This window comes from Equus quagga, chromosome 10 (genome assembly GCF_021613505.1).
Source record: "Equus quagga isolate Etosha38 chromosome 10, UCLA_HA_Equagga_1.0, whole genome shotgun sequence".
NCBI classification, from domain to species: domain Eukaryota; kingdom Metazoa; phylum Chordata; class Mammalia; order Perissodactyla; family Equidae; genus Equus; species Equus quagga.
The window spans coordinates 57,521,325-57,543,648 of NC_060276.1; the positions used below are offsets into that span (position 1 = coordinate 57,521,325).

The window sequence follows — 22,324 nt, forward strand, 5'->3', positions numbered from 1 at the left end:
AAAAGCAAATTTTAAAAAAACTAATAAAGCAGGGGTGGGCAAATGACAGTCCATGGGCTGGTCAACTGTTTATGTAAATAAAGTTTTATTGGGCGAGAGCTATACTTATTCATTTATGTACTGTCTGTGGTTGATTTTGTGCTTCAACAGCAGTTGAGAGACAGAGTTGAAAATGTTTAAAGTATTTACTATATGGCTTTTTAAGTAAAGGTCAGTTGACTCCTGGTACAGAATATAATCAACAAGCTTGATCTAACGGACATATATAGGAGATTGCATTGAAGAACTGCAAAATATATATTACTCTCGTATAAAAAATTGACTGCACCCTGGGCCATTTCAGAAATTGAAAATCTTAGGGAATTTCAAACAATTGGTATAATGAACCATTATCTCTCAGTATAAAAATCCCATAGCTAAATCATACTTAATGGTGAAAGACTGAATGTTTTCTCCCTTGTATCAGGAAACATACAAAATGTCACTCTCACCACTTCTATTCAGCATTGTACTGGAGGTTCTAGCCAGTGCATTCAGGCAAGAAAAAAAGAATAAAAGGTATCAAATTGGAAAGGAATGAATAAAACTATTTCTATTCACAGATGACATGATCTTGTATACAGAAAATCCTAAGGAATCACAAAAAAACCTTATCACAAAAAATAAATGAATTCTGCAAGGTTGTAGGGTAAAAGATCAATATACAAAAATCATTGGAATTTTTATTTATTTTTTTGCTGAGGAAGATTCACCCTGAGCTAACATATATGCCAATCTTCCTCTACTTTGTGGGTTGCTGACACAGCATGGCCGCTGACAAGTGATGTAGGTCTGCATCTGGGAATTGAACCCAGGCCGCCAAAGCAGAGCATCAAACTTAACCACTAGGCCACAGTGCTGGCCCCTCAACTGTATTTTTATGCACTAGCAATGAACAATCTGAAAATGAAATTAAGAAAACAATTCCATTTACAATAGCATCAAAAAAATACTTAGGAATAAATTCAAAATGGTGCAGTTGCTCTGGAAAACAGCCTGGCAGTTCCTAAAAGGTTAAAGATAGAGTTACCACATGGACCAGAAATTCCACTCCTAGGTCTATACCCAAGCGAAACGAAAACATGTCAACACAAAAACCTGTACACTAAAGTTCATAGTAGCATCAGTAATAATAGCCAAAAAGTAGAAATAACCCAAATGTCCATCAACTGATATACAGATAAACAACATTTGCTATATCCATAGACTGGAGTTATTATTCCATAATAAAAAGGAATAACACACTGATACAGTCTACAACATGGATGAAACTTGAAAACATTATGGTAATTGAAAGAAGCCAATTACCAAAGGCCACATATTATATGATTCTATCTATATGAAATGTCCAGAATAGGCATATCCATAGAGAAAGAAAGGAGATCAATGGTTACCAGGGGCTGGGGAGAGAGCAGAATTGTGAGTGACTGATAATGGGTACAGGCTTTCTTTTTGCAGTGATGAAATTGTTCTAAAATTTGTAGCAACGGTTGTACAACTAGGTAAATATACTAAAAACCAATCAATTGCAAAACAACCCGCCATTAAAACACGAATAAATATTTGTGACTTTTAATTTCTTAGACATGACACCAAAACCATAATTCATAAATTCAAAAATTAATAAATATTACTTTATCAAAATTAAAATCTTCTGTTCCTCAAAGACACTGTTAAGAGGAGGTAATGTGGGCAAAATAATGACCTCCACCCAAAGACATTCATGTCCTAATCTCTGGAACCCATGAATATGTTATGTTACATGACAAAGGGGAATTAAGGTAACATTAATCAGGCGACCTTAAGATAGAAATATTTTCCAGGATTATCTGGGTGGGTCCAAAGTAATGATAAGACATTAAAAATAGAAGAGGGAGGTGAAAGGGTAGAGTCAGGGGGCGATGTGACTAGAGAAGAATGGTCAGAGTGATGCAATGTGAAAATGACTTACACTACTTTTCCTGCCTTTGAAAATGGAGGAAGTGGGCCACAAGCCAAGGAATTTGGGCCAACTTCTATAAGCTAAAAAAGGGAAGGAAATGGATTCTCTCGAGAGCCTCCTGTGAGGAATGCAGCCCTGTCAATATCTTGATTTTAGCTCAGTGATACTTGTGTGAGAATCCTAACTTACAGAAACTGTAAGATAATAAATTTTTTATTATCAAACAGCAAGGGAACTAGATTTTTTTTTTTTTGAGGAAGATTAGCCCTGAGCTAACTGCTGCCAATCCTCCTCTTTTTGCTGAGGAAGACTGGCCCTGAGCTAACATCCATGCCCATCTTGCTCTACTTTATATGTGAGACACCTACCACAGCATGGCGTGCCAAGCCGTGTCATGTCCACACCCGGGATCCAGGCCCGCAAAACCCGGGCCACCGAAGCGGAACGTGCGCACTTAACCACTGGGCCACCAGCCGGCCCAGGAACTAGATTGTTAGTGGCTTTGGACTTGATCTTCTACCAGCAACAAACATGAAACAGTGTAGGTTTGGTAAAACTTTACCAGTAATGGGTCACAAAAGTCTTGTTTTACATTTAAATGACCCTTTACTACTCACACCAAGATTAAAGAGTTAATGTTTCTCTTTCCAGACTAATGCTTGAATTTTAAATCCAACACTTTGGCAAGTACGTATAATTAGGAAGGTCAGGTGCATATTTTATATTAAAGGTGCATTTGATGTATAGACAGCAGGTACACAGCAGGTAGGGAAGTGTTCCAGCTCCCCTAGAAAGGGAGCATGCATGTACGTAGAAACATGGGTATCAGAATGGACAAAATTATTTACTTATATGTTTGTCCAACATGTCCCCAAGCCTCTCAATTCTTTATGCTCCTCAATTCCAAACTTTATGAGTCATTAAGTGTTCTTACTCTCTCCTCTATCCCAACCAAAACCTACTGATTCTTCATTTATACTCCAGGAAAAATTAGATTAATAGTTTAAGGAACAGGTTTGTTATCTGTGGTCTGTTGTAAGTAAAATTTTGTATATGCACTTTTCTAAGGAAGAGCATCCAAAGTTTTCATCAGATTCTCAAAAGGGTCAAAATGGTTAAGAACCAGTGCTTTAAAGTATTTTCTTTCTTAGGTATGGGCATTCAAGAATACTTGAAAAGTTTATGATAAAAGTATTTACTGAAATGATAAAAAAATTGACAAATTCTTAGCTAGACTAATAAAAATAGAAGACAAATAAAATTAGAAATGAAGTAGGAAACATTAAAATGGGTACTTCAGAAACAAAAAGGATCATAAGGCACTATTATGAACAAGTATATGCCAACAAATTGTATAACTTAGAAGAAATGGATAAATTCCTAGAAACATACAACCTACCAAGACTGAATCAAGGAGAAATAGCCTGAACAGACCAACAACTACTAAGACTGAATGAGTAATCAAACTGCACCCCCCCCCCCCCCCCGCCAAGAAAGAAGAGCACAGGACCAGAAGGCTTCCCAGGTAAATTAAACATTCAAAGAAGAATTAATAACTTGCAAAAAACAGAAGAAGAGGAAACTCTTCCAGACTCATTTTATGATGGTATCACTTTGATACGAAAGCCAGACAAAGACATCACAGGAAAAGAAAACCACAAGCCAATATCCCTAATGAACATTGATGGAAAAATCTTCAATAAAATACTAGTAAACTGAATTCAACAGTGCATTAAAAGGACTACACAATATGAATAAGTGGGCTTTATCCCTGGGATGTTAGGATGGGTCAACATCCTTACAATCATATCAATGTGATACACCATATTAACAGAATGAAAGATAAAAACCACACAATCATTTCAATAGATGCAGAAAAATCATTTGAAAAAATTTAAAAATCTCAACAAAATTGGTATAGAAGGAGCTTACCTCAACTCAATAAATGTCATGTATGAAAAGCCCACAGCTAACATCATAATCAAAGGGGAGAAACTGAAATTATTTTCTCTAAATCCAGTACAAGGCAAGAATGCCCACAGTTGAAACTTCTATTCAACACAGCACTTCAAGTCCTAGCCAGAGCAATTAGACAAGAAAAAGAAATAAAAGGCATCTAAATTGGAAAGGAAAAAGTTAAATTATCTGTTTGCAGATGATATGATCATACATGTAGAAAACTCTAAAGACAACAAAAAATTGTTAGAACTAATAAACAATTCAGTAAATCTGCAGGATACAAAATCAACATACAAAAATCAGTGGCTTTTGTATACACAAACTATCCAAAGAAGAAATTAGGGAAATCATTCCATTTACAACAGTAATAAAAAGAATAAAATAGGAATAAACTCAACCAAAGAGATGAAAGACCTGTCCGCTGAAAACTATAAAACCCTGATGGAGGAAATTAAAGACGACACATGAAAAGATGAAAAGATGAAAAGACACAATGAAAAGATGTCCTGTGTTCATAGATTGGAAGAGTTAATATTGTTAAAATGTCCATACTACCCAAAGTGATCTACAGGTTCAATGCAATCCCTGTCAAAATCCCAATGGCGTTCTTTACAGAAACAGAAAAAAAAAATCCTAAATTTCATATGGAAACACAAAAGACTCCAAATAGCCAAAGTCTTGAGTAGGATGAACAAAGCTGGAGGAATCACACTCCCCGATTTCAAAATACATTACAAAGCCATAGTAATGAAAACAGTATGGTACTGGCATAAAAAAAAGACATATAGACCAATGGAACAGAACAGATTGTGCAGAAATAAATCCATCCATTTACGGTCAACTGATTTTTGACAAAGTTGCCAAGAACACACAGTGGGGAAATGATAGTCTCTTCAATAAATGTTGCTGGGAGAACTGGATATCCACATGCAGAAGAATGAAATTGTATCCTTATCCTGTATCTCACATCATAAGCAAATAGAAACTCAAAATGGGTTAAAGACTTAAGCATAAAAACTGAAATGTAAAACTACTAGAAGAAAGCATAGGGAAAAAGCTTCTTGACATTGGTCTTAGCAATGATTTTTTTCAATATCATCCCCAAAGCACAGGCAACAAAAACAAAAATAAACAAGTGGGACTACATCAAACTCAAAAGCTTCTGCACAGCAACGGAAACAATTAACAGAGTGAAAAGGCAACTTACGGAATGGTAGAAAATATTTGCAAACCATACATCTGATAAGGGGTTAACATCCAAAATATGTAAGGAACTCACACAACTTAATAGCAAAAAAGTGACTGGATTAAAAAATGGGCAAAGGACCTGAATAGACATTTCTCAAAAGAAGACATACAAATGGCCAGCAGGTATATGAAAAGGTGCTCACCATCACTAATCATCAGGGAAATACAAATCAAAACCACAATGTGATATCACCTCACACCTGTTAGGATGGCTATCATCAAAAGACAAGTGAGAGCACATGTTCTGCTTCGGCGGCCCGGGGTTCACTGGTTCAGATCCCGGGTGCCATGCCATGGTAGGCATCCCACATATAAAGTAGAGGAAGATGGGCACGGATGTTAGCTCAGGGCCACTCTTCCTCAGCAAAAAGAGGAAGATTGGCAGCAGATGTTAGCTCAGGGCTAATCTTCCTCAAAAAAAAAAAAGACACAAGTGATAACAAGTGTTAGCGAGGTTGTAGAGAAAAGAGAACCCACATATACTGTTGGTGGGAATATAAATTGGTACAGCCATTATGGAAAACAGTATGGAGGTTGCTCAAAAAGTTAAAAATAGAGGGGCTGGCCCCGTGGCCGAGTGGTTAAGTTTGCGCGCTCCGCTGCAGGCGGCCCAGTGTTTCATTGGTTCGAATCCTGGGTGCGGACATGGCACCGCTCATCAAACCATGCTGAGGAAGCGTCCCACATACCACAACTAGAAGGACCCACAACGAAGAATATACAACTATGTGCCGGAGGGGCTTTGGGGAGAAAAAGGAAAAAATAAAATCTTTAAAAAAAAAAACAAAAAAAACCACGTCGTTAAAAAAAAAAAAGTTAAAAATAGAAGTATCATATGATCCAGCAATCCCACTTCTGGGAATATATCCAAAGGAAATAAAATCTGGATCTCGAAGAGATACCTGCACTCTCATGTTCTGCAGCATTATACACAATAGCCAAAATATGGAAACAACCTAAATGTCTGTAGCAGATGAATGGATAAAGAAAATATGGTGTATGTTTGTGTATTTGTGTGTGTATGTAATATTAAATAGTGCAAATTTCATGGTTTAAAAAAATGTATACATGGAATATTATTCACCCTTAAAAAAGATATCCTCCCATTTTGACAATATGGATGAACCTGGAGGACGATATGCTCAGTGAAACAGGCCAGACACAGAAAGAGAAATACTGTGTAATCTCACTTATATGTAGAATCTAAAATAGACTCAGAAGTAGAGAGCAGAACAGTGGTTAGCAGGAGTGAGGTGGAGGGGGAAATGGGTAGGTGTCTGCCAAAGCGTACAAAGTTTCAGTTATGCCAGAAGAATAAGTTCCGGAGACCTAATGTACACCAGGGTGACTATAGTTAACAACACTGTATTGTATACTTGAAATTTGCTAAGAGGGTAGATCGTGTTATCACCACACACGTGCACACACAAGAAAATGGTAACTACGTGAGGTGACAGACACGTTAATTAGCTGGATTGTAGTGATCATTTCACAATGTAGACATATGTCAAAACATCACGTTGTATACCTTACATATATACAATTCCTATTTGTCAGTTATACCTCCATAAAGCTAAAAAAAAAAAAAGGATTTCAACTCTCCTGTGAGAATTCTGTCTCAACTGAGGGAAGAACATGCTCACTACAGATTGGAGGCCCTGGGCTTAAATGCCACTTATTGTATAAATGCAAATTGTTTGTACTTGATTAGAAACTACAATTAGATTCAGTAAGCTATAAAACCACATTTAAATTAAATTGAGCCAAAGTAACTAGAACTCACAAATCAATATTTCCTATTATTTTTTCATGAAAACAAGCAAATGACAAGAAAATAAGTCTAACTCACATCACAGAATAAAGAAACATCCAGTGATATCTATGGCTAACCATATACACACAGCCCAACTGCCGGTAATTTTATAGATCTGAATACTGCACATTTCTTGGTTTACAAAAATGATCACTGCACGGCTCTGCAAAGTTTTCTAATAAAGAAGAGATTTAATTATATTCACTAGATGGTATTTAATAAGGCAGGAGTATATTGATACTTAAAAAAAATGTTTAACAAGAAGAGTTGAACTAAAAGAGAATTTTCTGGTTAGCCACAAGTTTACTAGAAGATTCAAATAACCAGAACACCTCATTCATAAAGTGCTTTGGTTTAGTAGAGCCTTTATTGTAAATAGATTTAAACAGAGGCATAACTGTTTAAATAATAAAGTACCTAGAAATGTTGGATGCAAATCACATTTTCATTCCTTCAGAAATTCTAAGTTTCTCAAGGACTGGATCCTGGCTTTGTGAATAGTCCCTACCACTTAGCCAGCAACCAACTTTGTTTAATAAGTAATTCAATTAAATTCTATTTAATATGTACTGGGGAATACAATAAATACCAAGGAATCCTGTGTTTTTCCATAACGTAGTAAAGGGCACAAATTTATGTTAAAATTCAGAAATATGTAAATCCAGCTATTAGGGACAAATGCTAGTTACTTATCTTCCTACCTAGATTTTGAGCTTTCCAAAGATGGGAGTGACGAGATAGGCTTAAAAACATCATCTAAGTTTAATAAAAAGGATAAAGAATCCTGAGAGTTAGCAAGTATGGAGGGAAGTGAACCTATCCTAGATGGCTAATGAAAATTAATAAACCTTTACCCAGTGCTTAGAACAGTGCCTCACACACTTACAAGAGGAGTTCAGCAAATATTTTTTGTTGAATGAATGAATGAATACCACCATGTCGGTTTGGCAATGTAATGATATTTTTCATGCCTTCTGACCTACAATTCCACTTCTAGAAATTTATTTTAAGAAACTAGCTATAGATGTACATGAAGATTTATGTACAAGGTGTTTTGACAAAGCACTGATTACAACAGCAAAATAATTGGAAATATGCTCAATTTCCAAAAATGTATGGAAATTGTACATTTGGTAATGGTACATTCATACAACAGAATATTTATACCACCATTAAGAATGCTGGGGGCCAGCCCAGTGGCGCAGTGGTTAAGTTCATGCTCTCCACTTTGGGGGCCTAGGGTTCGCAGATTCAGATCCCAGGTGCAGACCTACACACTGCTCATCAAGCCATGCTGTGGCGGCGTCCCATATACAAAACAGAGGAAGATTAGCATGGATGTTAGCTCAGGGACAATCTTCCTCACCAAAAAAAAAAAGAATTCTTTCCAATGTCATCTAACTAGTCAGCGGTGGAGTCAGGATTCAGATTCAGGCCTGTCCAACCCAAGCACACATTTCTAGGTATGCAGATAAATCTTACTGGTGACTTGAGGCTGGAAAGGATAAAAAGTACAATGGTGAATAGAATCAGTAACTACAATTAGATATTAACATGCTGACACGATAGACTACATCAATAAGATGAAACTTAAACAGGCATACATATATCTGCAACTGAGCCCAAAAGGCCATACATATAATTACAGACTGGGAAAAAGACATAGCTTACCAGTAGCCCATGTAAAAATGTTTAATGAATTTTAAAGAACTGCAAGTTCACTATGTCATGGTCAAAGGCTGATTATAGGCAAGGGTGATTCTGAGGACTCAAAACAAAAATAAATATAAAAAACAAATGTGATCTTAGGCAGCATTAATAGAAATATATCATCTAGAACAAGAGGAGTCAGAGTCTGACTCTAGCCTACCATGGTCGAAATACCTACACCTGGGTCCGGCCCGGTGGCACAGTGATTAAGTTCGCATGCTCCGCTTTGGTGGCCCGAGGTTTGCCAGTTCACATCCTGGGTCGGACCTAACACTGCTCATCAAGCTATGCTGAGGCGGAGTCCCACACAGAAGAACTAGAAGGACTTACAACTCGGATATACAACTATGTACTGGGGCTTTGGGGAGCAAAAAAAAAAAGAGGAAGATTGGCAACAGATGTTAGCTCAGGGCCAGTCTTAAAAAAAAAAACTTATACCTGAAGAAAACTCTAACCATTCTGAACATGTTTGGCAGCGAATGATCATGATAGTGAAGGAACTTAAAGCTATGACATATGAGGAATGGTTAAAGTTACTAATAGACTTATCCAGGAAGCAAAATTACTTAAAGTTTAACTGACATCTGAAGAGTGGTTTTGTGGAAGAGAGACGAGAACTTTTCTGTATGGCACCAATGCAAGAGATACAGGGCCAACTGGTGGAACTTATTATGAGACAGGTCTGTGTTTGCCATAAGGAAGGACCTTAAGTTCAATAAGAGCTGTCAGAAAATGGAATGGGCTGCCTTAGGTTCTTTTTTCCAGAGTTTTATTCATGTGGAAGATAAATAGCCACTTAGCATGCCTATTGTAAAGGGGATTACAGTACCATACAGAAGGTTGAACTAGAAAACATCTAAGGACACTTTCAAAACTGAGATCTTAATGAATTTCTTAAACTAAGGCTTCCAAATATCAGGGGTACCTGTATACATTTTTCAAGAGAGAAAAATCAGACTGCTTAGAAGTACTAAGACCCTGTACTACTCAATGATTATTCATTAAGAAAAAATCACCAACTGTTTTTCATTTGAGTTAGGATTTTAGATGTTTAGGTTAATTATAATCAGTGCTTATTTTGAGACACCTTATAACTATTTCTTTTGACTTATGAAATGTGCCTAACTCTTATATTTCAAAGACATTTTTGATGAATAGAGGTTAGTAAAAACAAAACCTCATAGTTTTTGCATCATATTTATGTTATACAAAATTCACCAACTTTTGTAGGCAAGTTACCTGCTCTGGCTTCACTAGCTGCTTTTTGGAGTCCTCTTCTTTGGCTGCATACACGGTTATAGATGCACATATCAGACCTGTAGGCATGGTTGTCAGCTTTCCCATCTGAGAAAGATATATCAAACAGATATTTTTAATTGAAAAACTCCCCATCCTCCATTTCCAGATAAAATTTTAGGGCATCGGAGGGACACCATGGGTTTCATTTAAATTTATTAAAAACTCAAATACTCTAAATTACTTTATATATTTTTAGGATATAATTCCTAAAATTCTCTTCTCATACAAGATAGTAGAGCATTATTTTTACCAATTTGTTAACTTCCTACTTCATATGGAATATAGTAGTATAATAATTACCAGGAAGGAGTGAATTCAACATCTGAGGGATGGAGTGGGATAGATCATGGTATTCACTCAGTCCACAAACATACATTGAGCAACTACTAAGTGCCAGACCCTGGTCTCAGTGCTGAGGATACAAAACAAAGATTCTTGCTCTCATGGAGCTGATATTCCAGTGGAGCAGAAACAGGCAATAAAAACAATAAATAAATTATATGATATATTACAAATTGATAAATGCTACGGAGAAAGTAAAGGATAAGGGTGATCTGGAATACTGGGTAACTCAGGCTGCATCTTGAAATATAACTTATATTTATATTTATAAAAATAATTTTCTTCCATTACAAATCCTTTGCCCCTAACTTTCCCAGTGCATTCTTTTTTATCTGTGTCATGCTTAATCTAAAGCCAAAAGTGACCTTTGTTTTGGATATAACTTGATTTGAATTAAGAAAGCAGAAAAATTACTGGCTCTAAGAACAAAGTGTTCCAGTGTTTATTCAGGTGTCAAAATAATTCCGGAAGATTATCCATTCAACAAGGCCAAATGAAAAGCTTTCCAAGGATCAAAAATTTTAAGAGCTTAATTCTTTGGAGGGGAAAGGAGGCTTGCTGAAATCAACAAAGGACATCTGGACGGAAGAGGTCTCTTGGTCCTACACATAAGCGGAATTGTGCAAGAACTGGAAAAAACACTGGCCAAAGGATTCTAAATGCTCTCTGATAACAGTGATGGTGCCTGCACCTCATTTCTGACACATTTTTTAATATCTCCTGAGTAGAGCTACAGACACTATCTTGTTTAAACTAGGCATGACTCTGATTTAGACTGAGACTCCAGAAATACAGGGTAAAATGAAGACAATACTAATAATAGAAATTTTGTTCACTGCTTCTCTCCATTCAAGCCTCCCTCTAGTGCACGTTAGCATCACAGAATGATTCATCTAGGCCTGCCTTCCCAAAAAACATCACTTTCGATTTCTTATATCCAGTTGGTATTCACTAACAAAATAAGATTTCTACTCCATACCTATGTCAGGTATCAACTAAAAAACATTTTAAGACTGATGCCAGCAAACATGCTCTCCCATGTTCCTGAGAAATGTTGTTAATAAAGCTCTGAAGTGATTATTTGAAGGATGTCAATTCTGACAACATTTAAAAGCTATTTTTAAAACACCTGATTAGACCTTACTTTCCAGATATAAAAAAAATACTTTTGAACTTCAGGTTAATATCTGAAAAATGTTTAACCTAATGTTCTCAGAGTATAGTCATCTTACTCCACATAAGGCAATAATAATTTTACCAAGCAAGGGCTCGCTACCTGACGTGCATAGAGGCCAATACTATGGTACTGGTTTTTGAGAAAAGAAAGAGCTTTATTGTGAGGCCAATCAGAAGGAGACAGAAGGCAAGGCTCTCAAATCTGTCTCCCTGATCCAGGGTTCCGGGTGAAATTTAAGGAGTTAGGGGCAGAAGCTGATTGGCTTGTCTCGAATCTGTCCCTATATGGTAATCAAGTTGCTCAAAGCCAGATTTCCCTTATTAAAGGACTTCTCGCTTCAAAAAAGGCTCAGGTGGCAACATTTCTGAAGATTTTTGGCTCTAGGATCATCGTGGGGCTACAGGTTCCCACCTGGCACATGTGCAATGCTGTCTCTGTTATTGAGCAAGGTTTAATCAATCAACAACCTGTTTGAAGGAAGCAAAACCAGTTTAAGCTGGTCAATGTTTGATGTACTGTTTCAATAATAATATGTAGACTATAAAATAAATTTATAGGTATTGCTTGATAATTATGATTAATGCTTCAGAGTCTGGATTGACTAACTGAACTAGTGACCTAAAAAGTGAATATACCTTGAAAAAACGCCTAAGTATCTTCACTACATTTTTTACTCAGTAGGGCAGAGTCCATCCATCTTGACTTTTACTGATGAGGCAGCGTGGCATAACGGAAAAATACATGAACTTAGGAGTTGCATAGACCCGGTTTTGAATTCCAGTTGTGGAATTTAGTATGCAAATCTCGGCAAGTTTCTTAAGCTCTTAGAGTTGAGCTGCCCAGTATGGTAACTACCATCTACATGTGGTTATTTAACTTTAAATTCATTAAAAATAAATCAAATGTAAAGTTTAGTTCCTTAGTCACATTAGCCCCATTTCAAGTGCACAAAAGTGTACTGTAGTGCACAGATATACAATAATTCCATCACTGAAGAAAGTTCTACTGGACAGTACTATCTTAGAATCTCAGGTGATATATCTGTAAAAAATAGTAATACCTTCTTTTTTATGATTATCATGAAGATTAATTATATTAAAATGGCTTGCACTTGATAAATGGGTAATTATCTTTAGCTCCCCATTCCTTCTGATTGCTGAATAAAGATTTTTCTTCTCACGCGTATTTGATGTTAATCAGGCTCTAGTAAGAACCATAATAACAATAAAAAATATAGCAAACTTATTGCCTCTAAACAAAAAAGGCCAAAATTTTGACAAAAGAAAACAAGCAGAATGGCACACTCAGGCATTTTCAAAACAAAGGTTATACTGATGAAGAAGGCATCACCATCCAAAGAAAGGCAGCTGACTGTATACGGCACTAAAAATTTAGAATTGGGATTGGCAAACTACAGCTATAGGCTAAATCTGGCCTGGACTGTGAGCTAAATTTTCTTTTTAAATATGTAAAGATTTGTAAAAGCAAAAATAAAAAACAAAGAAGACTATTTGATCTTATCTGTCCCGCAAAGTCTAACATATTTACTATCCGGCTCTTTACAGAATAAAAATTGCCAACCTCTGATTTAGAAAATAAAATATTTAAAAAGTATCGGAGGAGCCAGCCCCATGGCCTAGTGCTTAAGTTCAGCACACTCTGCTTGGGCGACCTGGGTTTGGTTCCTGGGCGTGGACCTACACCACTTGTCAGCAGCTATGCTGTGGTGGCGACCCACATACAAAATAGAGGAAGACTGGCACAGATGTTAGCCTAGGGCGAATCTTCCTCAAGCAAAAAGAGGAGGATTGGCAACACATATTAGCTCAGAGCCAGCCTTCTTCAGCAAAACAAAACAAAACAAAACAAAACAGGCTTGCCTGAGCTCACCAGGCCACCACAACATGAGAGGGAGTGGCAGAGGCCACCATAAAAGAAAAAAAAATGTATCAGGGCTTGGGGGCTATTACAAAAACTTATAAGCTCATAAGGTTGTTAACTAAATAGCATTAAAATTGAGCAGAGGCAATCCTAGTTTGCAGAAGAAGGTAAGACCTCGAGTTAAAACTACTTTTAACTTTAAAATAATGATGTCAATTCAAAATTATAAATGACTTGTTTAAAATCAATGAGAGATAAAAACTGGCTCCCTCCGAAAGCTAACAGCTCCTAGAACAGAATTCTATCATATAGAGATCTACAAATAGCAAGACCAAAGATGAGCATCAGGTAGCTCTCCCACAAGACTCAACTCTTCTAAGTGCCTCTGTAATCAAAACATAGTTGATGGGCAATATTTGCAGCAGTTACATTCCATAAATTAGCCTTGAACACTGATTTAGGGAACACTGAACCACTGCTCCTAAGGAAAATACAGGGTTAATTTCTTGTGAACCTCTGGTTACATTTTTATCAACTGATAAATACATAACCTTGTTTTATATGTGTTCCTGTTTAAATACAACTTATTTAATATATATTGTTGATTCATTAACACTGAACTCACAGCAACAGCATTATAACTCATGCCCTGAATGAAGTTTATCGAACGTGTATATTTTCTCCATAAGGCATATCACAGCTTTCTTGCACTTAAGAACACTACATATAGCACTTTCAGCACTATGCATAGGAGCCATTTTAAATACCGGCATTACAAAAAAAAAAAAAGTGAAAAGATGTAGCACTAATTCAACCATAAAAGGGACACTTGTTCACAGTGTGAGAGCTGAAACAATAAGGCAGAGCACTGATTTATTCAACTTCACTTGGTGTAGTGTAAGCCTTGACAGTTATTTCTTTTCCTTTTTTGTAATGCAAGTGACTGACTGATGCTTTGGACTGTGGAGGAATCCATTTCAAAGAGGCATCCACTTCAAAGTGGCTATCTTTCAGAAACACATTGCTAGCCACAGGACTAGATAAAGAGTCAGGCCACAGCTTCCACTGACTGAGGCTCCTTTGTTTTAGGGATCTTGGTTGATTTCAATAACTGACTATTTATGCTACTTCTTTTCTCTTCCTGTGCTTTAAATGCTCACTCTTATGTTTTAAATTCACCCATAAAGAGTGAGCCCGAGAAACCCTAAGCCCCCACCCTCAACCCCAATAAAGGCAGAACCCCTGGCCTGTGCACACTCGCTCTGTCTACCAGCTATCTCACCGTGTCGTCCCAGGTGTGCTGTGTAATTTCCAGGTCCTGTGAGTAATAAGCCTTTATTTTTTCAAAGTCTCCTGACAGTTATTGCTGAAAGCTGTCTTGCAATCATAATAAGAACTACAAGGGTCGGTCTAACCACAACATTCGTTATTGATAGGCTGAGACTAGCACAAAACAATTGGTGTCATCAGCAGGATTGCATAATTGCCCATGCAAGTAACTGAGGTGAATGCCCTTTACTTGCAACTTGTTTACTAACCACCTAAGTCAGGAAGATAACACTATCTTGGAAAGGAGCACCGCTTGCTGGGAAGGTCTGTCTTGCTGCCATGTGCTTTTGCACATTGCCTTTGTTGTGTGTAACCTGAGGTATCCAACCCAAAAGGTCATGGCTGCCAAAATAATCCAACCATCTGCCCAGAGTGGACCTCCCTAGGGCAGTGTGATCAAGGCCATATGGCCTAAGGAGACAATTAGACCACTAATTATGAAGGACTTAATTGACTATTAATATGCGTAAGGGTCCTCCATGCCTCAAGGCCAAGCAGAGCTAAGGAGGACGGATTGGATCACACGAGGCTATTGTCACTGCCCAAAGAGAGGCTCTAGGCTAAAGGCAAGAGAAAAAGATTCAGGTAGGTGAGGAGGATGGGAGACCTCCACCTGCGACCACTGACTCAGTGGGTTGTGCCCTGGCTACATGTCATAACCTACAAGAGTGAAATAGCCCTGCAACTAGAAACCAATGGCACCACCAGAGGAAAAATTCAACAGAGGCCTGCAGTCTCTGTGTTACCACTTCACTCACTACTGTCATTCTTCATCCCCTGACCTGATGGGATATTATGGGTCCAATTCCTGGCGTGATATCACTAAAAAATTATTGGACAAATATAAATGTCCTGAACATCTGGTGCCAGCACCTCCTAAGAAGCCTGAGGAGGTACACCAGCTCTTTGATAAGTGTAAAACCTCATGGAAGCTTCCCGGGCATTGCACAGTGCCATGGCATACCAAGATGCCAAGACTCTGGTATTATGCTCCAGAGGTCTACGGGCTTTTCTCAAAGACCCTGTATGTATCACGCTAATGGAAGCAAACCGCAATCCCAGAGAGGTCTCTTGGGACACCGTGGAAAAGAAAATGGCCACCTACAAAGAGGGCTCATAGTGACGTCATCCAAAATTTTCCAGTGACAACACGTAAGATTACGCTAACAGGAGAAAATCAAGAAATAGAAACTAAGATCAGAAACTATACCTTAATGAAATTCAAACCTTCCTTAAAGATTTAATGCAGCAGGAAAGAGACAGGGGGATGAATTGGCTATGGTGGGAGGTTTCTTCGGTTGGTTTGTTTGGAATGGACTCTAAATTGCTATTCATGGCTGCCAAAATGCATCAACTGGCTGGTATTGTAATCACAGACCCTCCAGAACCAGTTCAACTGACCCCATATTATCAACAAAGTGATTAAGAATTGCCTTTCAGAAAATTTGCGATGTCACGTAGCCAGAGCATGTGCAGAAGAAATGTTGACATGAAATAACTGCCGAACCAAAGATTCTCCTCCCCACAGAACCAAAGGACAAGGACATGACTGGAACTTAAAAGTCAGACTCTAGCAGAAGCGAGAGATCACTCGTTCAGGAAGATCTGGTGTTAAAATTCCTTCCCCACCTCATCATAAGCGTTTAGAACCCTACCATAAATGTTTACAACCTCATTATAAATATTTAGAACTCTGTAATAAATGTTTAGAAGCCCACCAATCAAAACCTGTCCTGCTATCATTTCCACGTGCCAGCCTGTTCTCCATAAGCTCTTAAATTTTGCCACAAATCCTGAACTGGGGAGACATATCTGAGGGCACACACCCCATCTCCCTGCAGATGGATCTTGCAGAATAAAGCTGATTTCTCCCCCAAAAGCTGATGCCATAATTAATTGTTTTTTTATGTGCATCAGGCAAGAGAACCCCAATTTTGTGCAGTAACTGTATCTTTAAAGACCCTAAATTCCATAACTTTCTTAAAGATCCATCAATGGTACATGCTTCTTGCCTTTGAGATAACCAGAGATCCTAAGCCCCCTCGGCTTCCCCCTGAACGAGGCAAAACTAAAAAACACACCTCAGGAGGCATCCCTGCCACCAAGGGAAAAGTTGACAGCATTATCTAGGCCTCTAGCGAGGAGGAAGAGGGAGAAGGGAAGGCAAAGGCCCCTAGAGCCACCAAAATTCTTACCAGGGCCCTCCTTCTCCTCGCCAGAGTATTTATTGCCTGGAGCCACGCCCATCTTTCCTGTCGCAGTGACCACTGCTAAGGCTCACAGTGAATAGAAAACACTAAGATGAAGCCCATCTCCTGCTGTGCAAAACTGCCATGATCCAATGGGTTTACCATTTCCATGACCACAGTGAGCCAAGTGACTCCTCTTCATTTCCAGCCCTGAAGAGGCTCCATTTCCAGGTGGCATTACATTTTAATTAGGGCTGCCAAAACCACCCAAAAGGCACTGAAACTTCCAGGAGAAAACGTACATTTTCTTTCTCTGTCCCTTGAAGATGTAAATCTTACCATGTCTTTGAAATGTAAACACCCTAGGAGGTAGTTAAAACTTTGCCCAGACTGAAGGGAAAAAAAAGAGGGAAAGAAGCCTTTTTCAAATACAAACTGCTATAAAGGCTCCTTTGCCACAGCCTCCATAAGATTACTTCTCAAGGGCAAACACAAATCTTAAAAGTCTTCTTCACAAACAGTAAAACACCTCAGCCATCTGAGCAAGTAAACGATTTTTTCCAACTATTCCTTATAAACTAGTGAGTTTTATATTGTTTTAAAATCGAAGCTATAGGGTTGTGTGTCTGTGGATGTATGTTATATGTATGTGAAACTGTTCTACCTCTGGATAGTACTGCCAAAATTAATTTGCGAAGAATTTTATTCAATTGGCTTAAAGTAAATTAAACATATACAGTCATGCATTGCACAACAATGTTTCGGTCAACGACAGACTGCACATACAACATTGGTCCCCTAAGATTAGTACCATATAGTCTGGGTATATAGTAGGCTATACCATCTAGGTTTGCATAAGTGCACTCTATGATGTTCACAGAATGATGAAATTGCCTAATGATGCATTAAAACGTATTCCTGTCAGTAAGCAGCACACGACTATAATAGAAACTCACACAAATGCTTTTCATGTTCACGTGATCTAGAAAAATATTCAGTATTAAAGCTAGCTTGTTGGTTTAATTAATACAGACATGTCTTCAGAGTTCTTAGCATTAAATATAATGCAGATAACTTTTATTCTACCCTGGTTGACTAGTCAAATAAATTCATGTCATCTCTATTACAAAATTTGTCAACAAGAAAAACAACTTTGGATGATGACTGACGACTGACATCTAATGTCTAACGAAGTTTCTGTAGGTAATGTAGGGGAGGAGGACATTTCCTCTCCCCAAATGGGGGTTCGTCTGGCCGGAGAACGAATTAAATTCACATGAGACAGAATAGCAAGAGAAAATTAAACAAAGCTTTATGAGGAACCATGGCCCGGGGCCTTTCTTCCCTGAAGGAAGAAAGGGCACCGAAGAAGTGGGGTGCACAGAGTGGTTATATACCCCCAAACAGGGTGTTTCACATGTGATTGAAATGTCCCTCCCACAATAGTCACAAGATTGCCCTGTCGGCACAGAGCTTGATGGACACAGCAGGTAGTGGTCTGCTGTCTCAGAGGGCGTAGCCAGAGGCAAGTGGATTGTCTGGAGCTGGACAGTCACAGGTGAGGGCAGCAATCAGTTCCTAGCCTAGGGAAAGATGCTTAATCCTTAAGAAATGTCAAAGTTGGGAGGGGGAGGGAAGTCAGTTACAGGTTACCAGACTAGCACAATAAAATGCAGATTTAAGTCCTTGCCTTTGGTATTGATTAAGAGTTTTTAGAGAGAAGGTCATCTCCTTTCTACTTCCTGGTACAGAGAGGGAGGCACCTTTTACAGATAGAGATTTACCTTACAAATGTAAACGTGTCCTAACAAAGGGCAAGTTCCATTCCTCAGAGCCTCCTTCCCTGTCCCAGTTTATCAAAAGCAATCAGCCTCAAATAATCCTCATGCCAAAGAGACATATCTTGGGGTGGCCATTTCTAGGTCCCCACAGTAATCTAAACATGATTGTTAAAAACAAACAAAATAAATAGATGTAATTAAGAGTTTTTAGGTGAATTTTTTAGCAAAGATTGTTTTATGATACATCTATTTAAAGAGTCTCCAAATCTCTTTGTAACTTCCACCCTTGGAATTTTTTTTGCTAAGTTAAATGAAATGGTCAGAATTCACTGAATGTCTAGATCATTTCCAAGTAAGATAAAATACTGAGATAGTAATTGCTAAACAAGTCTAAGTTTCCCTACTTTTGACCTCGTATTTCAGAGGAACTGAAGATATTTGGATCTATTAGTAAACACGTTTGGTGCGACATTGGAAAACTGTACTATGAGGAAGCACATGTCTAGAAATTACGAAATTTACTCATAAGTTTGCACATCTAAAAAAGGCAGGTGTGGCAGACAGTTCACAATTATTTACTTCTTAGTTTTCACTGGAAATTAAGGTATCTTAGGGTTGAAAATTCTATTTAATATATGTGATTAAAATGACTGGAAGTAATAAGGGAAACATCGCTGCATGCAAAGAAAGTACAATATGTTTTTGAGTAAAAAAGGTATGAAGTATGGAAATGCACTTTTCTTAAAGGAAGGGAAAATGATATTGTCCTAAAGTGAGGCTAATTGTTTCAGATTGGAAAGAGGAAAGAACATAGGACAAATAATCTGAATGTAAAAAGGAGAGTTATGGAAGGTTTGTGGAAAAGGAATCTTGGGAAAGGAATTTTACATGTGATCAAGCAGGCTAAAATTAGAATGGATCTGATTAAGTAAAAGAAATGAATGAATATAATATCAAAAGTACACTGGTACAAAATTAGAATTTAGTTTATCTCTCTGTTGGAAGGACAGCTTTCTTGGATTGTTGGTCTGTTTTTTTTTTTAACATTGGCACCTGAGCTAACATCTGTGCCAATCTTTTTTTTTTCCTTCTTCTCCCCAAAGCCCCCCAGTACATTGTTGTATATTCTAGTTGTGAGTACCTCTGGTTGTGCTATGTGGGATGCCACCTCAGCATGGCCTGATGAATGGCGACATGTTCGTGCCCAGGATTCGAACCAGCGAAACCCCAGGCCGCTGAAGTGGAGTGCACGAACCTAACCACTCGGCCATGGGGCCACCCCCCTATTGGTCTGTTCTTGATAAAAGATTATGAAGTGGTTTTTTTCCCCTTTTGTGTAATCTATCTAGAAAGTAAAAATTTTTTGTCTTACCAAAACAACTTAGCGTGCTTCACATTATCTTTATCATCAGATCTTTGATTACTTACATAAACTGAGTCTTCTCAAGATTAAAAGAACTAAATTTTGCTCAGAAGCACGTAACTTTCTGTATTTGTCTTTGAAATCTTTTATTGTCACTTACGTTAAATGGATAATTAAGTAGCATTTCATAATGATCTCTGATCCTTTTTAGTCAAGTGTCCAAACCTTTTGATGTTTCTGACAAACTTCCTCAAATCCAATTCTAAATGAAGTCTTTTTGACCTGAAAATAACACTGGGATTTTTCAGACAGCCCCTGGAAAATCACAAAGATTTGTCCTCTCTCCTTATAAACAGAGAGAGATTAAACTAATTAGGCTTATTTGATGTGTTAAATTATACGGGAAGCATTGTCAATTAAGAAATAATGCTACATCTTCTGTATGGATATCCTTGTATGGTTATGTTGTTAATATAAGTGTTCTAGAAATTATAGAAAACTCCTAAAATTCTGATATGTCTTGGTATAAAATGATCAGTTATAATTCTAGCTATTATTTTGAAATGTGTCACAAAAATAAGCAAATTCCCTTGTTAATTGCTCTGTCTCATCAGATCATTAGCTATAGCAATTTTTAAGTCTTTTCATTATTTACAGAGTTATTGTTTTACTCATGCTTTTTGCAAAAGTGCTTCATCTTCAAGGATGACGCATGGAAAATACTTTAGAACACAGGTTTCTGATAACTTTAATATAACAAAACTGAACTGGGTAAGAATTTCCAGTTCTAATGGAAAAACTGGATTCAAGCAGAACAAAAATTAATCATGTGGGACTGAATGAACTGATGAGGATGATTACATTTATCTTTTTCTCCCTATCTGATCCTTCCAGAATTCAGAAACTCTTAGTGAGCATTCTTATTTTCATGGCAATATAGCTATTTACATAAGTTCAATAAGAATCTGTTCTCCTCGTGAGAGGACTCAATTGGAAACACTGGTTATATTACCAAGGCTTTGACTAAAACGTCATATTTGAGAGAGACATACCTAGACTCAGATACGACCGTCAGCTTTAAGGAACTAAGGTTAACTTTATGGAGCCAACGAAATCCCTTGGAAAAACTGGCCTGGTACCTTGCTTATAAGGTTCCCAGCTGAATTACCAGGTGAGTAAAGAAACTCACTTCCTGGCAGGTGCAGGAACCTTAAGATATTTGGGGGACCTTGGGAAGAGAGGAATTCACTCAAATCTATAGGTATTGCAGGTGAAATCTGATGGCAAGTCCTTGGCTTGTCTTTCCTGGCCTCAAGAGGCCTTTAAAAGTTCAATCTGAGATTCCTTATGAAAAGTTCCAGCAAAGTATATTTACATGGTCAGTTGCTATTCTTGCTGTACTTATGTAAATAATCAGGCCATGTTTACTGAAACTAGACTTATTTTGCAAACAAATTAGCCTTAATTTGACTATCTTTGGTAAAAATGGAGGGTGATTTTTGAGAGAAAAAATGTATTTCAATGGAAAATTATAGTATACCCTTGTGGATATCAGATTCTAGTCCTATTAATTGTCTTTGAGGCTTTGTTTCCCACCTGTAAACTGGACTGGATGCTGAATTATTCTCGTTTCCTCCAATATCTGCCTACAACTCTCCAAAATGATGTTTCCATTTTTTCTCCCAGCCATCTGACTTAGAGTCATTAGGAACTAAAACTGGCCTTTTTCCAAAGCCATGCAAATTAAAGTTGGACAACTTGATATAAACTTCAAAGAAATCACCACAACAGCTCATGTACAGACAATCTTTGTGCCTGTTGCTGTATAGGGCACTCAGAAAGCTCACCAGAGAAATTCAAACTGCAAACCAGGAAAATGTGTCAGATTGCCACTGCCTGCCCTCATTTCATCTGAAGATTCTTTGAGCCCAACATCTAGAAATCTCAACTGGCTGCCTTCAGAACTCAGAAACTGGCATTATAATATGATCCAATCATTAACTTTTGTGGGTTTTTTCTTCTGTTTCAAAAGAAATGCCTCTTATTAAATACCTGATTATTTGTACCATATAGTCTTACCTTAGGGAACCATCACCAGCTCCCGTAATGAAGCACAACCCTTTAACTAAACTGAACTATTCTCAGGACTAAGAGACTAATTTGAGGAGCTATGGAGCAATCTATCAGCTCAGGACAGGTTCAAACCTACTTATACCACATGGCCCAAGATGTTAAAATATTTCACAATACCC

The 22,324-nt window shown here is 37.7% G+C and overlaps 1 protein-coding gene across 3 annotated transcripts in view; it reads right to left on the minus strand.

The window, feature by feature from the left end:
• APOOL (apolipoprotein O like) overlaps positions 1 to 22,324 on the minus strand; it is a 70,646-nt gene that overhangs the window by 25,928 nt on the left and 22,394 nt on the right. For all 3 annotated transcript variants that reach the window (XM_046674089.1, XM_046674090.1, XM_046674091.1), the window contains one exon: positions 9,951 to 10,055. In XM_046674089.1, the coding sequence (XP_046530045.1) occupies positions 9,951 to 10,055 (105 nt within the window). The remainder of the gene's footprint in view (positions 1 to 9,950; positions 10,056 to 22,324) is intronic.